This window comes from Podarcis bocagei (genome assembly GCF_964188305.1).
Source record: "Podarcis bocagei genome assembly, chromosome: 5".
Taxonomy (NCBI): Eukaryota; Metazoa; Chordata; class Lepidosauria; order Squamata; family Lacertidae; genus Podarcis; species Podarcis bocagei.
The window spans coordinates 61,813,939-61,833,398 of record NC_138129.1 but is presented as its reverse complement, the minus strand read 5'-3'; the positions used below and the strand labels follow the sequence as shown (position 1 = coordinate 61,833,398).

The window sequence follows — 19,460 nt, the reverse complement described above, 5'->3', positions numbered from 1 at the left end:
GATTTCACGTTGCTTGTGACACAGACAAACTCAAAGGTAAATATTTTACTAGCTGGTATAATTGAATTGGCCTTGAAACTGCACAGGGCTAGAAAACCTAACATTTTCAGAATTGGAAGGAAAAAAACACCCCTTTTCTTGGATTATACGATGTGTACCTGCTGTACAGTAACGAACAGGCTGTCAGCTAAAGATTGCATTTGTGAGAATATGTATTTTCTCAGGAAACCTGTTAGATGAGAATGTGGCCACTTTTATTTCTACTTCTAAAGCATTTTTGTTCTAAATTACTTGGCAAACCCTCTCAAAGCTTCAGAATTTTAAAGCAGCTTGCCTTTCCATAGTATTTTCTTGTTTTCCTTTAAAAAATCTGATAAAGTAGATTACTTTGAGGACAGAATTCACACTTTCCCCATGAGTTCTGTGGGTTTCCTTCCCTCAAGTGCTTTCTTGCTATGAATGAGACATGATAGAGCAAACGCCCAGATGATCTTCCGTGGCGCATTCTAAGCATATTGCCATGCACAAGTCATTTGGCTGTGTTTTCTAAATAATATCCAGCCTTTGCCTCAGGGGGAAAGATGCGGATATTTTACATGAGTGAGAAAGAGGAATTCACCATCACATAATAGGAACAAGCTACATAAAGAAACTTCTGCCATGAGCTCCCGTGGCTAAAAGATTAAATTGAAACATATTGACTTTTAGGTCACTACTTTAGTATACTTAAACATACAATAAATTAATGTGTTTTCCCGCTATCTAAAGCACATTTCCCCCCAGGGTATGGCCTTAGGCTACACTTAGTGAGTAACCCCCATTGAACTAAATAGAACCAAGTAAACATGCATGGGATTGTACTGCTATTGTTATTTCTGCCATATATTCATATGAGGGGATCTCTGCTGTTGCGGCACACCTTAGGTCACGCTGCCGCCCATTAGCAGGTCCTGACCCCACCAGTTGCAAAGCAGCAGCATATGTTGCCAGTAATGCCAGCGCACTGCTGGCCTTAAACAAAACATCAGTAGCCAAGGAAGGGCACTCCCTTAATGAGACTTAACTTTTCCCATAGCGGTTGGAAATTGCTGCAAATATCACTCTGTCTGGAGTGTGGCTGCAGGAGGGGCCGTGCTGAGCTCAGCCCGCCCTCAGCCGTGTCTGTAGTCTTTATCTTGTATTTAATGGAGTATGAATCAGTGTGGCGGGTGTTTAATCAGCCACCTTTCGCCCCCTCTAACTGCTTGATGTGGAATAAGAAAGGAAAAAAAGGGGGGGAATCCACCTCCACGGGGTACGAATGTTTTCTCTGAACTGTCTTGTGGCTCTTGATGGTTTTCCTTCTACATGCACCAGTGTTTTAGATAAGTTAAAGCAGAGAAAGGGGAGATAGACACTATATAGTTAAAAGAGGGGGGGGGGAGGGAAGCGTAGAGATTTAAAAATGCTAAATTAGTTTAAAAGCGGATTACATTGCCCTTTTCAAGATACAACCTAAATCTTTAGATTTCTCCTTGGCTTGAATAATGCTGTTTGACATTAATGCAGTCTTGCAGTGGCTTCTGTTCAGCAAGAAGAACAAGAGGAAACTCTGCCATTGCGAATATCTGTTAAGGAATTGATTGGTTGCTGAAGTGGAAACGGCTTGATATACATCTTGTGAATTTCTATGGGCGATATTCGGAGGGCCATCTGGAAAACAAAGTTACATTTTTTAGAAGAAAAATGTACTCACAGCAGGGGAGGGAGGAGATGGGAGCATAATAAAAATAAATTAACGATGTCAGAGGGGTATGTGAGACCCTCAACTCAGAGTGCCTTTGGTGATGAGTCAACTATTCTTTTTCCACGGTTGGATTGTGCAAATAAATAAATTAAAAAAGTTGTTTGGCTGGAACTTGTTTCCAAAAGCTGATATTTGTTTCTAGGCTAGTTTCAGAAAATAGCATTTTTTGAAGAAGCATTTTTTGTGAGGAGAAATATGGCTTCAATAGCCAGCTCTGCGAGAGAAGCTTTTTATTTCTCTGTGTCTAGTGGAAGTCACACAGACACAAAATGATTCTAAAATTTAAACTTAAAATAAAAATAAAAATTGCTTCCTCGTGCCAGCCAGAATTGTCTGTGTACAGTCATACCACGGGATACAGCCGCTTCAGGTTGTGTTTTTTCAGGTTACGGACCGCCGAAACCCGGAAGTACCAGAACAGGTTACTTCCGGGTTTCGGCAGTCGTGCATGCGCAGAAGCGCTAAATTGCGCTCCGCGCAAAAGCGCCAAATTACAACCCACGTATGCGCAGACGCGGGTTGCGAACATGCATCCCGCACGGATCACGTTTGCAACCCAAGCGTCCACTGTACTTAACTATGGCAACAGGAGTTGGTCTCTTTGTGTTCCACTGATGTGTACTACTCAAGGGGTAGGCTGTGGCATTGAGAGCATGATTGGTTTGTGTAAACAGGCGATGTCTAAACTACACTGAGGGTTTCTGCAAAATGCCAACGGAAGCTACCTAAGGGCCAGCTTGACCATGAACCTATTGTGAAGGTGGGGCGAGTGGTCTTCATGGCATTTGCCTGATAAAGGCGCTCCACTTTTGCAACTCCCACTGCTCTGTAATATGGCTGGCACCTACCCTTTTCTGCAGTGGCTCCCCACTTGTGGAATGCTCTCCCCAGGGAGGCTCACCTGGCCACTTCATTACATATATTACATATATTGAGGTGCCAGGCAAAAACATTCCAATCTATTGCCTTTTAAACTGAGTGTAGGTTTTTTTTTTATTGTTTTGGTTTGTTACTATGTTAAGTATTTTGTGTTTTTATATTGTAAAATGTGATCCTTGAATGAAGGGCAGTAAGAAATTTAACAAATATTTTTTAAAAAATAAATAAAAAATAGCCACCACCTAAAGACTTGGTTATATGTCCTGGCTTTCAGTAATATCTGGCACCGATATGAATGATTTTTGGTTGTCTGGTTGTGACTTACCTGCCTGGCTTTTAATAACTGTGTTGTGAATTTGAAACACTTTTAGTAAGTAACCCTTCTGAAGTCGCTGTGCAGTGAAGTTGGGTAGGAAATGTTTTGAATGGGTTTATATTTTTTAAAAAGCTTGATTGCACAGCATGTATTTAATCCACTTTTGCAGCACCATAGCTGAATCAACTTTGAGTAATGTTGCAGTGATGCAAATACGGTTTGATGCTTGAGCAGATGATGAAACATTCAGATCCGTGATCTTATTTTTAACTCTGCACAGATACACTGTGCCAACAGCATGCCAGTCTGGACAATTCCAGTTTGCCCATCATGTGAGTGCTATTTAGAACAATATGGGATATCGTGATAAGAATTTCATGACCAGCTTGACTTTTAAGGAACCAACTTATTGGAAGCATTTCTCTTTTTTTTACTCTTAAAACAGTCAGCATGCTTTCATGCGCAACCAAAAAAGGAATTGCTTGAACTCAGCTGGAGGACAAGGAGAGGACAGAGGGTGAAGAAAGAGCTGTGAGAGGAGGGTGGGCTTTTCCCATCCTTCCAACCCCATGAGAAACTCAACAAACCTGCTATGGCCCATGCCCCCCGGGGTTCCATGGATGGGGTGGGAGTACTGGGCACAAACAATGATTTCCCCAATGCAATAAAATAAATGCATGCAAAATTGTGTGCTTGCGTGGATGCATTTTCCTGGGAAGGGTTTCCATCAGCTTTCATCAGATTCTCAAAGGGGGTCTGTGACCGCCTCCAAAAAATGTTAAAAACCAGCGCTATAGAGTCGTCTGCTATATATGTATGCCTGTAAAATTATATTTTAATTAGCTGATTATAAATTATTAAAGCTGTTCAAATAAAGTTTTGTAATTTAACACTGGCATCGAACCAGTATTCTTCTGGGTCAGAGAAGTATTTTTTGGTCCATGATGTGATTACATATTAATGACATTGTTTCCCTCGGAGGCCTCTGTTTCAGTGGACACAGTGGATTGGATCCAGAGAAAATGGGGCAGTAGGGGAGCCAAAGAAAGCTGACTTCCCTGCCCTTTCTTCCTCCCCACCCTGCCATCCCTAGCTCCACACAAAGCCTCCCCTAAGGATTGGGAGTCCTGCTGAATTGGAAGGTAGCCTGGGCCAGGAAGGGAGGCAGTCTTCAAAATCAGACTGAGGCAGTATGTTTAAGCATCCAGTATTAAACTTTATGCAGCCAAAATGATCCTGTGAACTCCCAAGTGCACAAACCCTGACCACTCGTTAAATTGCTCTATATTTCATTGTAGCAATCCTGGGAAGAAGCTGGTCATTTCCATTTTTAAAAAACTGGAGTTCATTCTCCCACGTGGTAACTTACTTTCTTTCGTCTTTTTGTTGTTGCCGCTGCAGGTAATTAAAATCAGGGAGCACTGCAATTGCCCAGCTTTGCCTGGACAGGATCCACGCTTTGCTTTCAAACTGGCCAAGCAACAAATTCTGCAATCGTCTAAAAACGAGGGAGACCCAAACCTCACTCACGATACTCTTTACAGAACAAAGGAGAAGACACACGTGGACATAGTAGCTGGGAAATAACTCTGCAGGTGAAGGCAGAAATGCTTCATGGATTAACGTTATCCAAATTCTCAAGGCAAGCACTGTGCTCTTCAGGAAACTGCTTTGGAAATTTGAAATGGCCAGACTGACAGACAGTGCTATTAATTTATGGCCATAATTTTTGACAGTGATGTGCCTCTGGAACTCGGCTCTTGAATGGATTTGCAGAAGAAGCTTCACATGCACAAGGAACACGAGGAGCAGTTTCCGTGATGGAAGAGAACAGGAAACCTCTGTCTGCATGGGGGTGGGGGGTGGGGTGTTCATCAGTGCCCCAGATGGCACTCGTATACATACTGCATGTATAACCAGGCTGCAATAGCAAATCCTCTTGTACACCGAAATGCTAGTCTGACTGTCAGAACTATGTCTTTTCCCAATCATGTTATAATCTCCTCCACCCCCACCCCCATTTCCCAATGGATGTCTCAAAGGGATGTCCAGCTGAGTGTGGTGGGGAGGGCAGGGAGGGCTGCATATTGGAAAAATGGAAGCATTGCTTCTGTCTAAATGTCTATCCAAGGGCAGTTCTTGCAATGCAGTTTTAAGTTGTATCCCCAGGCTCAAGTTGGATACAAATCTGTCCCTTTGTCGCAAATAATGAAATAGTATCCCTTACCTGTGTAAATCCTCTTGAATTTGTTGCAAGCTCAGTTAGTTTTGTCCAATGATATTTATAAAATATTGGTAAGAATTCGCTGCCTTTTACAAGGATCAAGATGCAATAAACTGACCAGTGGTCTGGTTCGAATATCACCTAATTGGTTGACCTGCTGTTGGGATTCCCTCTCTTTGTACAGATTGAGTCAACAATTCACTTTGAAGCAATCCCAAAGGACTGTGGAGTTAACCTTACAATGTAGACAAAATTTTATTGGATAAAATCTGACATACAGCACTAAGGAGTATGGTAGATTATTTGTCGGTGTCATTTAAGTAAACAGAATACCACTTGGAAAGGTTAAATTAGTTACAGTAGACTTTGTCCTGGTCAGATCAGTGCTTGAAAACCCAGTGATTGATGCTCAAGGAAACTCCCTGGAGTTGGATGATGTGCTGTGAGGTGCCTGCTAGTGATTTATAAAGCAGCAAGGCATGCCAATAAAGCCACATAGTCCAGACTCGTTGATTTTTTCCCCCTGGTTCCTTGGGTAAATGTTTTGAGGCATAGCTTCACTGATGTCGCTTACTGGACCATAATACTCCTTTGCTCCTTGTTGTCCTTGCAGAGTTCCTCATTTTCACCACATGTTCCTGTTCTCCTGCATATGACTGCATTAAAGTCTCAGCCATGGTTGCTAGACTGCATTTTGCTGCTATCCAACACTGAAACAGTTCTCTGAGTTCTAGCCTTTCTATGGACTGCAGACTATTGGGAAATATACACCCCCCCCCACGTTTGCTTACTCTGGAAAACTGAAATTCCTCCACTTCATACTGTAGAACAAATATTAAATAAGAATTACTTGACACAGTACATCAGAGAAAGGCCCATGGCTTTCCAGCTTTGGTCAACAGCATGGTCCCATAACATTTAAAAGTTATTTGTATGTTCTTATATGAAAACCTGGGGAAATGTGGGGTGATGGAAGCTTTATTCCTCACCCGATGAAAATGTAAAAACATGAAACAATGCCACATACACAATATTTTTGCACAATAGTTCCTCAAATAGGGGTCCCTGGTTCCATGTCCCCACTAATTGTAGAGCACCGCAGTGCCACAACTCTTATAGTCACAAAATCTGCCAGTCCCATAGATGCCAGCTCAGATCCTAATAGGATAGTGAAGAGGGCCAGATGAGGCTTCAGATCGATCTCAACTTTTAAGGGAGGAAGACTATCTTCCATTACTTAAGAAAGCTAGGGGTTGCCCCCTGTCACCCCTTCTGCTACCCAACAAGCCTTCAGGAGGCCAGTCTCTCTGCCATCTACCATTAGGAGATGAAAAGCTGCTTTTAATTATTGCAAAGACTTCCAGTCTTCTGAAGTCCATGAAACTCAGAATTGGCAGCTTTGGCTCTTTCATACACTGCTTCAGAGAAACAAAAACTGAAACAATCAACATGAACCTTCAGTCGCAGAACCAATAAGACTGCAGTGTTTTATTAGACATAGAGATGGAATCTGAAGCAGTCACCTTGTTAAGGGCAGAGCTGCCTTGTCTTGTGAGACAGCACAACACCATATTTTTGCTTTTAAATTGCCTCTTTGTTTTGATTTCACTAAAAGAAAGCATCCAGTATCGACTGGACAAGTGTGAACTAACAAGCTCGTAAGTTGTAGTTTGTTTACTGACTTCAGCTGAAGAACATCAGCTCTCTGAGCAGTGCCAACACCTACCTAATTTATCTTTATTTGTAGGACGTATTTTCAAGGTTGGCTCTGCCTCTGATTGCCAGACCTGATTCTTTGTGTCTTGATTTAGTGCATACTGCTCCTAAGCCATGTATAGATCAGTATGCAAGATGCCGGCAACAGGTAAAAGCTCACCTTGACCATCTCCTGCCATTTCATTCTTTTTATTTGTAGTGACAGGAGATGTTTGTTTTTTAAACAGAAAAGCTCGGAAATTTGGGCACTGTCACATAAAGTAAACAGAAAAACACACACTATGATAGTTCTCCTCACCCCCAGATTTGTACAACTTCTTATTCATGTTGCAGGTGAATTGCTGTAGAGCACAAAAGGCAACTAACTGCAAAGGCCTTTGTGAATGTGCAGAGTTTTTACTTGGTTTTTAAAGTCACTCAGCATCCCAGAAAGCTGGTGGCACTACCAAGAATGCCTTGTTCCTAGTATGGCACCTGAGAAAGTCAGTTCTTGAAATTTATTGTGTTGTCAACTACATACTGAGGAGGCTATTGTTTAAAGGCCCCAAGCTGTTTACAGTTGTAAAGGTGACACCCAGCACCTCCTAAAAGGGAGCATGGAAAACGCCTCACATAATGCAGACTGGACAGTGCTAAAATAATGTGCTCAGTCTTTTCCAACAATCAGATAGCTGCATTTTGGTCCAGTTGAGGTTTCTGGGCATTTTTGTGAGCTTCCCCAGGTAAACTCTGCTACAGGAGTCTAGTGAGGAAGTTAGTTAAGCATGAATAACTGGCTAGGTCTGGCCTTTCCAGGGAAAGACATGGCTGGTGGTGAGAGCTGGGTGAGGGTACCATCTTAAATGGATGAGGGAGGAAGAAGTGCCTATACATAACATTAAACTTCTAAATAATGTGTGTTCTTATGTGTGCTCTTCCCATTTTCAGAGGCTTTTAGTACCTCTAGGCAAGCTTCCAGGTATATATTTTATTTAAAAAAGGACTTTACATTTCTGCAATATGTGTTACTCTGTGTCCTCAGAGTAATTCCAGTCTTTACTGCTCTCTGTGGTAGGATTCAATTGTAACTCCTGTGAATGAGCCATTACTGTTTCAGCTTCGAACAGGGGTTGGCAAGGTTTACCTCACCTGAGCCGGTTCACTCCAGTGAATGGGCTGGATCGCATGCATGAGCATGCACAGCCACAATTTCCGGCATCTGAGCATGCACAGATGCGATTTCTGGCACAGCGCACTGCGTTGCACCGAGCCAGTTTAGCACAGCGCGTGGGGAGACTCGTTGAGTGGGCAGCTCAGTTCGGGGGCCGGTTAAACAACCCCCGTGGGCTGCTTGTGGCCCATGGGCCTTAGGTTGCCTACCCCTGGCTTTGAAGAAGGACATCCCCCTACAAAGAAAGAAGCAACAGGCAAGTTGACCATAGCCTTATTACAAGGTTTAGCATTTCACAGTTGCCTGCATACCCTGTGCAGCTTCTGTTTGAGTATTTGTTTGCTGGGAGCAGACTAGAATAATAGAATTGTAGGATCATCTAGTGCAGCCCCTGCAATGCGGGACCCTCTTGCCCATTTAAGAGTGTCCCCCCCCCCACTCATGGTTCAAAGAACATGTGGAGGCAGCAGAAGTGGCTATGCTGCTTTCCCACCAGAAATTGCACTTTTTGACCTAAAGGTATTTGTTTCAGGCAGTGCTTGTTGAGAAAATGAAACAAATGACAAAGTTAACCCCTTTCCTGGTCCCCAATCTCAATCTTTGACCTCCCCCTACACTTTTCCTAGGGCTTGTCCCCACCGGGCTTTGGTGACGATGTGTTCGAGGCCATTTGACCTGTAAAATCAACTTTCCTTAAGTACCTTTGCTACTTCTGTCTTCTTGCCAAAATAAATTAAGAGCCTTGTTATGTTCTGAAAGCATGAAAAAGCCTTTAGCAAAACTAGAAACTATCATTTTGACCCTTAATGGAATCACTTCTAAAATCCCCGCTAAGGAACAATCACCTTGATTTATTGCAATGCATCTCCAAGGCACAATAAAAAGCAAGAGTTGCCATGTTGGCCCATAAGAAAACCAAACCAAACCTTCTGTTACTTTGCTTAGGTTCCACTAAAGTGCCACAAAAATAGTAGCAAAGCTCTTTAGTTCTCTGGAATTCATCAGGTGAAATATTAGGAAGTGGAATGAATGAGGAAAAATAAAAAGCAAGCAAATAATAATAATAAAATGGCTGGATGTTTAAGCTCACTTCCACATGAAAACATGAAGACTGAAAATTCAATAGGAGTATCCAAGGTGTTATAGGGATCAAGCGCACACTAGGGGAGTGGCCTGTGTGTGTGTGTGTGTGTGTGTGTGTGTGTGTGTGTGTGTCCAAGAATCCTGTCTCTTACAATATTTGGTCTACACAGGATGCCCACAGTTGCTTGCAAGATTAACCAACATAACCAGAAAGTTTTGAGAAGAGAAGACTCCCTGGTAAAGACCCTGATGTTGGGAAAGACTGAGGGGACAAGGAGAAGGGGACGACAGAGGACGAGATGTTTGGACAGTGTTCTTGAAGCTGCTAACATGAATTTGACAAAACTGCGGGAGGCAGTGGAAGACAGGAGTGCCTGGTGCACTCTGGTCCATGGGGTCACGAAGAGTTGGACATGACTAAATGGCTAAACAGCAACAACAATAACAAACCAGAAAGTTTCAAGTAGGCATTAAATTTGAAGCCTTGCTGAATTACTTTCTCTTTGTTCCTGTATAAGATCTTAGTAGTACTTGGTTATGTGACCTTTTTGTATTCAGTTGCAGGTGGAAGGGATAAAGGATTTTCTGTGCACCGAAAAAGGAAGAAGGAATTGTTGTACAACAGAATACTTTGTAAAATAACACACAACTTGACAAAACCCAGCTTAAGTGCAGTGAAAAATAATGATGATTTTGAACTCCTTTTAAATCCTTGGCCATCACTGCTTGGTGGCCAGTCAGCCCACTTCAATTTCAATACCTACTCTTTTAAACAATTTTCTTAGATGTGCTGGCGGAGTGCATTGGTGAGGTTTTCCTCCTTCGCTGGCTTCTCTGTTCAGTGCTGAGTTTTAGAAATTTGTTTTATTTTTTGTATAGCAATGTAAGAATCATTTTACCAGGGGCTACAGGAAATTTAGCAAATACCACAAGAGGTCTAATAGCACAATAGTGGCCTCCCCATATAAATATAGCTCTGCAATAAAGCAGCACCATTGACATTTGCTAATGAATGGCCCACAATAAGGCGATTACCAAAGCCTATTATTGGCTTTCTTCAAAATAAAAACTCATTGCATTAGAGAAGCTGGCTATAAAACTTGCATTGTTCACTCACTGTCCGGTGTTCTTAAAAACTTTAGAAGAAGAGTGGAGGGACAAGTGGAGGGACAAGCTGGGCTACAACTCCCATCATCCTTGACCATGGCTCATGCTGGCTGGGCCTGATGGGAGTTGGAGTCCAACTCCTTCTGGAGGGCCAAATGTTTTCCATCTCGGAATTAGATCTGAACCAAGGTATTCTGACCCTGGTATATATGGTATATATGAGCAATTAGGAATTTCAGCAAGCAACAGAACAGCCATGATGGGAAATGGATGACAAGAATGGAAGATGGCAACTCTGTTCTTCTTTTGGCAAACTGCTTGGAACCTTGGCAGAATCACATGAGACATGGGTGCCTGGGTTGATAAAAACTCGATGGCAAGGTTAAAGAAAACATACCTAAAAAAATGCCAAAGATAATAACAAGGGCATTATAATGGATGTGGAATTATCAATACAGTTTTGTTTTGAAGAAAAATATTGGAATATGGCAACATGACCATGACTTTTGAACATGTCAGAAAATCAGGGGGCCTAGTTAAATTTTGGACACACCTGTAGTTTGCATTTTGTGTGGGTTTTGCCTATTTATGCAACGAAGTTATCTGAATTAAATATAATGAATGAATTACCTAATTAAATGAAATTAGTTGAATGAAATTATGCATGAAATGAAACCTTCCATTGTGGTGCGTACCATGTAGAGATTAAGTGGGTGAGCTCTGATGATGAGAGCTTTTCTGCTCAGCCAATTGTCTCCTGATGGTTGCTACCAATTCTGATAAACAATTCCTGTGTGGTTGTTGCTCTTAATGTTTATTTTATTCAATTTTAATGTATTTCAAGATTCCTGCATTGCAGAGGGTTGGACTAGATAACTCTCATGGTCCCTTCCAACTTTACAATTCTATGATTCTATGAAATATACATAAAAGGTGGAAAATTCTGTGCTAGTTCCTGATCAATAGAAAATGTCTACAGAAAATCATTCCCCCTTGTTTCTTTCTTGTTACTGCCTATTCATCTCTTCTTCATGTGCTCCCTCCATCCCTAGATCTGGCTGGATGATTATGAATTTTATTCCAATATGCAGGTATTCTAGGAAACTTAGAAATTCTGTTTCATAACTAGGTAGGCTAGAAGAAAGAGACCAACTCTTCACTCAGTGTGGCAAACAGAAAGCCAAAGATATTTATTCAAATGACTCCAATTGATTTGTCAATGCAGTTATAATGCTGTTCTTACTATAACACTATTATTATATTATTTTCTATGCACCATATAGCTATCTTATACCACTTTATGTGCCTGTTTTGCTTCAAAGGTCATAATATCTTCCACATGAGGGTAATAACATGTGTACAGCATTACACCGATGGATTTGTTTCAGTTACAGCCTTGGGTCTGTGCTCTTTAATCACTGGTTATGCTTTACTCCCTGAACCACTGGGTTGCTGGTCTGGAAATGTGAACCTGTATTAAATCACCAAATTTAACACAAGTTACCGCAAGACATTGTCCATGGGGCAGTTGAATGTGTAGGGGACAAAATAATAGGAGAGTGGGAGCTCAGGTAAGATGAGGAAAGGCTTGGGTATAGATAAAGCCTGGAATCTAAATAGCACAGTGATTTATACAGAGTGAGGATTTTTTCCATATTCTGTCCCCACCCGTATATCTCCATTTTCCTCTACAGTCCCATGAGAAACACCCGTTTTCTGTAAGGTAAGGACAAGCAATGCAATGTTACAGCACCATCAGGTTAATGAGAAGGGAGGATTCGAGCGCCATATGGTAGCAGCAAGAGCAACTGCCAGTTGTTAAATGTGCTGAGTGCCTGACAAGCCTGAAATACACCCAGCAAGATCCCAACATCCTTGCATCCATTTTGAGAGGTCCAGTACGTTTTTGACTTCTGTTTCTGAAGCAGCAAGAGGCATCTCCAGAAAGCCCACAGAAAGCCGTGATTTCTATCCTAAATATCAAACGAAAGTTGGTCACAATGAATATTTCTGTGCCTTTGACGGCTTAATTTCTAGGACATCTCTGTCAGATTCCATTCAGCTCTCATTCAGCTCTGTCTGCCAGTGTGATCCTCCTGCGATTCCTCCAAATCACTCTTTCTTACTCATGTTGTAGCCTGTTTACCCCATTATCGGGTAGTTGCTGCGAACAATGTAGCACTTAGGTGGCCTCTGCCCTCCTCAAACACTTCCTCCCCCACTGTCTTCTGCATTTGGTTTAAAGCTTGAGGTAATTAAATTTCTCTCTTTTTCCCTCTAGCAACATTGATCTATATTGGATATTTAGACTCCAGAGAATCAAAGCTCTTTATTCCTGCCTGGAATATGTTGCCCTCAGATTTATTCCCTACGTGCATGGAATAAATGAGGAAGGACTAATGTACTGGAGTCATAGCAGCAAGATTTGTTAACCACAAGATGGCAGTTTGACTGCCTCGGCTAGACTTTTGTAATTGATGCATCGAAGCAGCCTCAGATTTTAGTCTGGCTTTGGCAGAGGATCCTGAGCATCTTCCTTTGGGGCTTTTAAATGGTTTTAAAAGTGAGACTTGGCTTTCAGTATTAAGTCTGCCATGTTCTTGGGGAATGCATTGTATGGGACATAGTATATTTCTGATGGCCTGCATATTTCCGGGAACTTTTCAGATCCGCTCTTGCTTCATCAACTGTGAAATGTCTGTAGGTGATCTGTTTGTGCATAATTACACCTGCCATTTAATAGAAGATTGGGAACATAGAATAACTGCCTTCGATTCACATATCTCAAGAGATATGCTAATAACAGTAGGGTAATTATAAGTATATATATTTAAGTATTCCAGGGCATTGGAGTTAAAAGATAATATATTAAGAGAGTAAGCACCATGGTATACATGATTTTAGCCCATGTTGGACTTACTCAGAGTAGGCCCATTCATATTAATGGGCATGGCAAACTTATGCCCAACATTTTCAGTGGGTCTGCTCTGCTCTGAGTGAAACTCAGTGGGTCTTGTTTCCATAGGATTGTGTTGGATGTTAGTCTTATTTTCTCTAAGGAGGGGATATACTCCCCTTTCCAGCATAGGAACTAGGCTCTTTTCGTCAACTCCCCTGTTCTCCTCTCCCACCCAATAAAGTGAGGAAGTTGAGTACAACCATTCTGTAGCAAGTCTTCCAAGGTCATCCAATACATGGGGATGCTGTATCAAGCTGCTGTCATTGGGTTAGGGCTAGTATTATTCCTATCCTGACCATGAGATAAAAAATGCTCTCAAACAAGTGGCTCAGACTAAGACGTGTCATGGGTGCTTTTTGTTTGTTTAACTGCTACTACTTTGGTTAAAAAAGAAATGGCACTCAAGACACATTCTAGTGTTAGCTGCTTGCTTCAGAACAAAAGAAGAAGAGACCTTGAAGGGAAACTAAAGTGTTATAAAAGCCAGGCACAGAGAACCTGCCTATGCTATTTATTCACTCAAAGTGATTTACTCTACCAAATGCCTCTTGAAACTTAAAGGTTCACAAATCCCATCATTTGGAAATGACAGTAGTTCAGCAGACGGGTATTAGGGTTTTCTTGTCCACCATATGCTTGTGTGTTTTAAAGAGAGTTTATTAGACTGTTTATAAGTATTTTGAAAAATTCTAAACTGCTCCTTCATCCAGAATGGATTCTAGTGCCCTGTTCTTAAAAATCAAATTCCAATACAATATTAAAGCAATGACACACAAAAAAAATCAAAACATCCCACACCGAGAACTGTACAAGCAGCAGTTCACTTTAAAAAGCTTAGCTTCCTTAGCTAACTTGCGAAGCCCAGAATATAGAAGACACAATTTTGACATGGGTTCTTGATGAAGGAAAAAAAGCAAACAAAAGGAGTAATACAAGAAATACACTGAAATACTGCTGGGATGGTTTCTTTCATGCTTGTAGCTTTCCCCCTATATTTTCAATGTGATGATAATTCCAGTGACAAATGTGGAAGACAAGACACAGGTGGAAATTTATAACTTGCAGCCCCAAAGGACTGATGGTCCTTTAAATGAACTACCCTTAAGAAAGTACTCCCTTATACTTTATTTTTTTAAAAATAAAAAACCCACAGAACAAAACCTTCTGTAGAACAATTGTGGCAGTTACTGTTCCTTTCATAAATGGAGTCTGGTTGTGGCTGTTGTCTCTCCCGCCTCCCCTGCCATTTTGATTTACACCACTGCTTGGTTGAGTAGAAGTCTTCCTCTTATTTATGACAGTAACCGAACTTTGTACTATGGATTTAATTTGGGATGTGAACTAAAATATTTTCCTGGCTTTGGGTATAATCCTTCACTGTTTGCTGGCATTCTTGAAGATGAGATCTGAGCGAGTGTTTTAAGGAACAATCTCTGAGGAAAACTCCTCAAATTACATATGTATTCTGGATGAATACATGTTTGACTCTGAGTAGCGCACAGTAAGATGAATCTATCCATCATACATGTTTAGTGTAAAAACCTATATTTGCTTTTCTTTCTATCCGTACAGATTCGATCACCATAGCTGGTTTGTCATTTGCTAAATACATGGGCTCAGCTCTCCGCGACCCCAGCTCATCAGTTACCAAGTGAGCAGGCTGTCATAGAAGCTACGCATATCATTTATTACTGTCAGGTATCCAGAGATCAGAATCTTCCCAGAGCTTCTTATCCTTTGATGGCTTGGAAATAGAATGACTAGGAAAATCTTGTGCATGAGAATAGCAAATGCGAAGCCTGAAATTCTGCAGGAGTCGGGCCAAAAATAGGGTTGGATAAGCTTGATTTAATTTCAGTTTTGCAACCTATTCTGTCGTTTAAAATTTGCTCTGCATAATGCATCTTGGCTGTTTCCGGGAAAACCTAATGTAATACCAACGTTTCAGTAGGAACAGGTTTGGCCTCCAGAATGATTGAAATGGCCTGTAATCACAGAAGCTGGAATGTAACTTGCTTCTGAGAGGCTGTGGCTGTATCTATGGTGGGGGTCGTGAAATATGCTGGTTCACCTTGTCCCTGTGTCCCTGGAGAGTTGGGATACATCATGTGGAAGAAAATGCACACATCTGAACTGCTCCTTCATTGTAAGGCGTTGAACTAGATGACCCTTTGTATCCCTTCCAACTCTCTACAATTCTATGATTCTATGATTACTGGATGCCCATTGATAAAAGTTGATTTCAACTTTGGCTGGAATTTTATTTACGCAGATGTTCATTCTTATTTATATAGATTTAGCCATGCTGGTCTCCATAAGTCCCTCAAAGTGATTTACAGAATAAAACAATAACATTGTGCCATATAAGAAAGGAATCAAATACCATTATTAAACATTAATACAAGCAGTGCATTAAAGCTGGAAAGCTTAAATGTTCATAGGACCCAATTCCTAGGGGCCAAGGTACCTTCACCCCCCATAAAATATTTGATGGGGCCAGACTTCCCCAAATTTGATGGACAGACAGCGCCATTCAAATTGTGCATGTGTGCCGCATCTTGTGATCAATTATGTGGGGTGGGGCTTACCTGCCCCCCCCCAGTATTTTATTCATGTTGGCACCCCTGTAAAGGTAACAGAAGACTTGGCAGAAAAGGTCTAAATCAGAAACTTGAATTTAACTCAGATATAGACTGTGTGATAGTAAAGGAATTGCTGCTATATATAGTGAACAACTAGCTTCAAATAGAAGCCGCATTCTGGGCAAGCTGAAATTTCCAAACTGTCTTCAAGGGTGAGCCCTACATATAGTGTATTATAGTAGTCAATATTCAGTAATTTAACCGTGATTTTTGGAGGCAAATACTTCTATTACATTATATATTAACAATCTGGTTTCATTATTGCTTTTCTAAGATGGAATAGTATCATCTTAACTTCCTCAGTCATTTGTCTTTCTTTCATCCGATATGCCTCTGCTTAATAGAATATAGGAATAGGAAAGCATTTCCCCCATCAAATAAATATGTAAACACTGTAAACGTGGTTCAGTATAACCTGACATGAGTTGTTTAAATACAGTAGTCTGCACTTTTCTTGTTATTTTCCCATTCTGCCATGTGGCCGACTGATAACCAGCAGATTGTCTCTGACTATTTGTTGTTGTTTAGTCATTTAGTCGTGCCCAACTCTTCATGACCCCATGGACCAGAGCACGCCAGGCACTCCTGTCTTCCACTGCCTCCCGCAGTTTGGTCAAACTCATGCTGGTAGCTTCGCGAACACTATCCAACCATCTCGTCCTCTGTCGTCCCCTTCTCCGTGTGCCCTCCATCTTTCCCAACATCAGGGTCTTTTCCAGGGAGTCTTCTCTTCTCATGAGGTGGCCAAAGTATTGGAGCCTCAGCTTCAGGATCTGTCTCCTACTTGAACCATCACCCCTTGACTGAAATGCTCGTTTTTGACATTGCAGCATAATATGCTCTGAGTTGCACCTTAAACCACTGCTCTTGCTTCTCCCAGTTTTGCTTTCTCTTTCTCTTTCTGCATGGGGGAGAACTAACCAGCTCTGCTTACTGAAGTGTGTTTGCTCAGCAAGAAGCCACTGGACTTCCAAACAGAAATTACTGGGGATTTTCCATTTAGGCTGCTTATTGCAGACTGAAAGCTCTTTAAGCATATATTGATAGTTGCTCAGTTTTATCAATACACCTTAAGACATCCCTAATGCTTTGAATGCTCCTTTTGGAGTCCCTGCAGCCCGTCAGTGCAATGATCTATTGCACTGCACATATTGGAATAGCAATGTCTCCATTGGGCCCCAGCATTCAGTTAATTGTCTTCTGTCACATGAGACACCCAGGGATGTTATCTCAACCATTTGGAACTTGGTGCAGGTCAATTGGTTGTGTTTTGCAAATGCCAAGATGGTCTGCTTACAGCTGCTGGTTTTAAGGATACCTTTTTTTTCTTTTCTAAATTCATAAATTTTTATTCATATTTGCACATATATACAGGAAAAACATAAACAAAAAATCCACCACATACCTTATACAAATTATATCCACTTCACAAATCATAAATAAAATACATAACTGAGTTAGTCTCAACTGAGCCTTGGACTTCCCTCCACTCCTTTGGTAAGTATCAAATAAATTATATAGTCGTGTACTTTTTAACTCTTTTACATAGGCCTTTCCCGCTGTTAGAGTAATTTCAACCCCGCCAGCGTCACCTGAACTTTAGATTCCATATACAATAAATATTTCTTCCAATTGTCATGAAATTTCTGTTCATCTTGGTCCCTTAATCTTCCTGCTCAGCATAGTTTATCATTTTAACCTGCCACTCACTTATGTTGGGTATTACTTCTAATTTCCAATTTTGTGCTAACATAGTTCTTGCAGCTGTCGTGGCATATAGAAACAAGATCTTATCTTCTTTTTTAATTTCTTTACCGACCATTCCTAACAAAAAAGCTTCTGGCTTTTTGGGAAATGTATATTTCAAGATTTTTTTAAGTTCATTATAGACCAATTCCCAAAAGCTTCTCACTTTGCAACACGACCACCACATATGGTAGAGGTCATCTTCTACCTCTCTACATTTCCAGCATCTTTTATCCTTCAATTTATAAATCTTGGCTAATTTCACTGGTGTATGGTACCACCTGTAGATCATTTTCCACAGGTTTTCCTTTAGTGCCGTGCATGCCGTAAATCTCATATTCTTGTTCCATAGTTCCAACCACCTCTCAAAGTCGATGTTGTATCCAATGTCTATTGCCCACTTAGTCATTGCCTCCTTCACCTCCTCATCTTTAGTATACCACTCCAGCAAAATATCGTACATCCTTGACAGTGTTTTGTTCTTACCTTCTATAACCTCCACATTAAATTTAGATTTTTTATCTTCAAATCCTACTTTCTTTTTGTCTTCTTTTAGCAGGTCATTTACTTGGTGGTATTGCAACCACCCAGTAAATAAATTTTTGATCTCTTCATATGGTCTAAGTTTAATCCCTTGATCTGTCTTCCAAATTAGTTCTTCATAGGTGGCATTCTTCCCTTCCATATTTATTTTTTTTATAGTTAACACCTCAATTGGTGAAATCCACCAAGGTGTCTTCCTTTCCAATATATTTTTATTTCTTTCCCATACTTGGAATAGTGGTCCCCTAAAAATATGATTTAGAAAGCCTCTATGAACTTTCACCTTTTCGTACCACAGGTACGCGTGCCACCCGTACCTGTTATCGAAACCTTCCAAGTCCAAGATGTCCCTATTTTCCAATCTTATCCAATCCTTCAACCACACTAAACACGCCGCTTCATAGTATAAACTTAGATCCGGTAGAGAGAATCCCCCTCTTTCTTTTTTGTCCACCAATATTTTCATTTTTATTCGTGGTCTTTTGCCTTGCCAGATGTATCTTGCTAAGGCTCTTTGCCACTCTTTACACTGTTTTAAACCTTTTAATACCGGAATGGTTTGAAACAAAAATAACATTCTGGGGAGAACATTCATTTTGATAACCACTATCCTCCCCAGAAAAGATAACCTCAATCTCTCCCATATTTCAAGATCTTTCTTAATATTCTTCCAAGTGACTTCATAATTATCCTTATATAGGTTAATATTTTTCGCTGATATCCACACTCCAAGGTATTTCACTTTCTTTGCTGTCATAATTCCCGTCTTTTGTTCTAGTTCTACAATATCTTCCTTATTTAGATTTTTAGTCAACATTTTAGTCTTATTTATATTAATCTTGAGGTTTTAAGGATACCTTTGCACAATACTTGCATGATTAGTGATACAGTTCCCTTAACAAACAGTATTTTTCCAAAAGCAGGAACCCAAACTTCCAACACTTCTGTATTTTTCTGAGCTCCTATGTCAATGACCAAGCAGCATGATCCACTGTAAACATCCCATTAACCTAACATGTGACACCTATGGAGGGTTTTATTCACTTAGCTTGAAGCAACTCAACAAAGAGTATACCCTCTGCTTGGCAACCATATCACGATTTGATAAATACAAAGCTGTTCTTGTTCTCTCTCTCTCTTTAACAAAATGGCTAATTATACCCCTCCATTTCCATCTTACTGCTCCTAATTAGATTCTTCTTAAACAAACCAGCTCTTCCCTGGTGCCCCTCAAACGCATGAGAGGTGGTTATCATGCACTCCAATACCACTTGTTATCTTCCCTCATGTCAACCCTTTTGGCTCATTA

General features: G+C 40.8%; 1 protein-coding gene across 1 annotated transcript in view; it reads left to right on the top strand.

Moving 5' to 3' along the window:
• The window catches only part of OMA1 (OMA1 zinc metallopeptidase), a 38,042-nt gene extending 32,697 nt beyond the window's left edge, over nucleotides 1-5,345 (top strand). Inside the window, exon 9 of the mRNA XM_081196894.1 lies at nucleotides 4,383-5,345. Within this exon, the coding sequence (XP_081053020.1) occupies nucleotides 4,383-4,568 (186 nt within the window). The 3' untranslated portion in view covers nucleotides 4,569-5,345. The remainder of the gene's footprint in view (nucleotides 1-4,382) is intronic.
• Nucleotides 5,346-19,460: the final 14,115 nt, after the last annotated feature.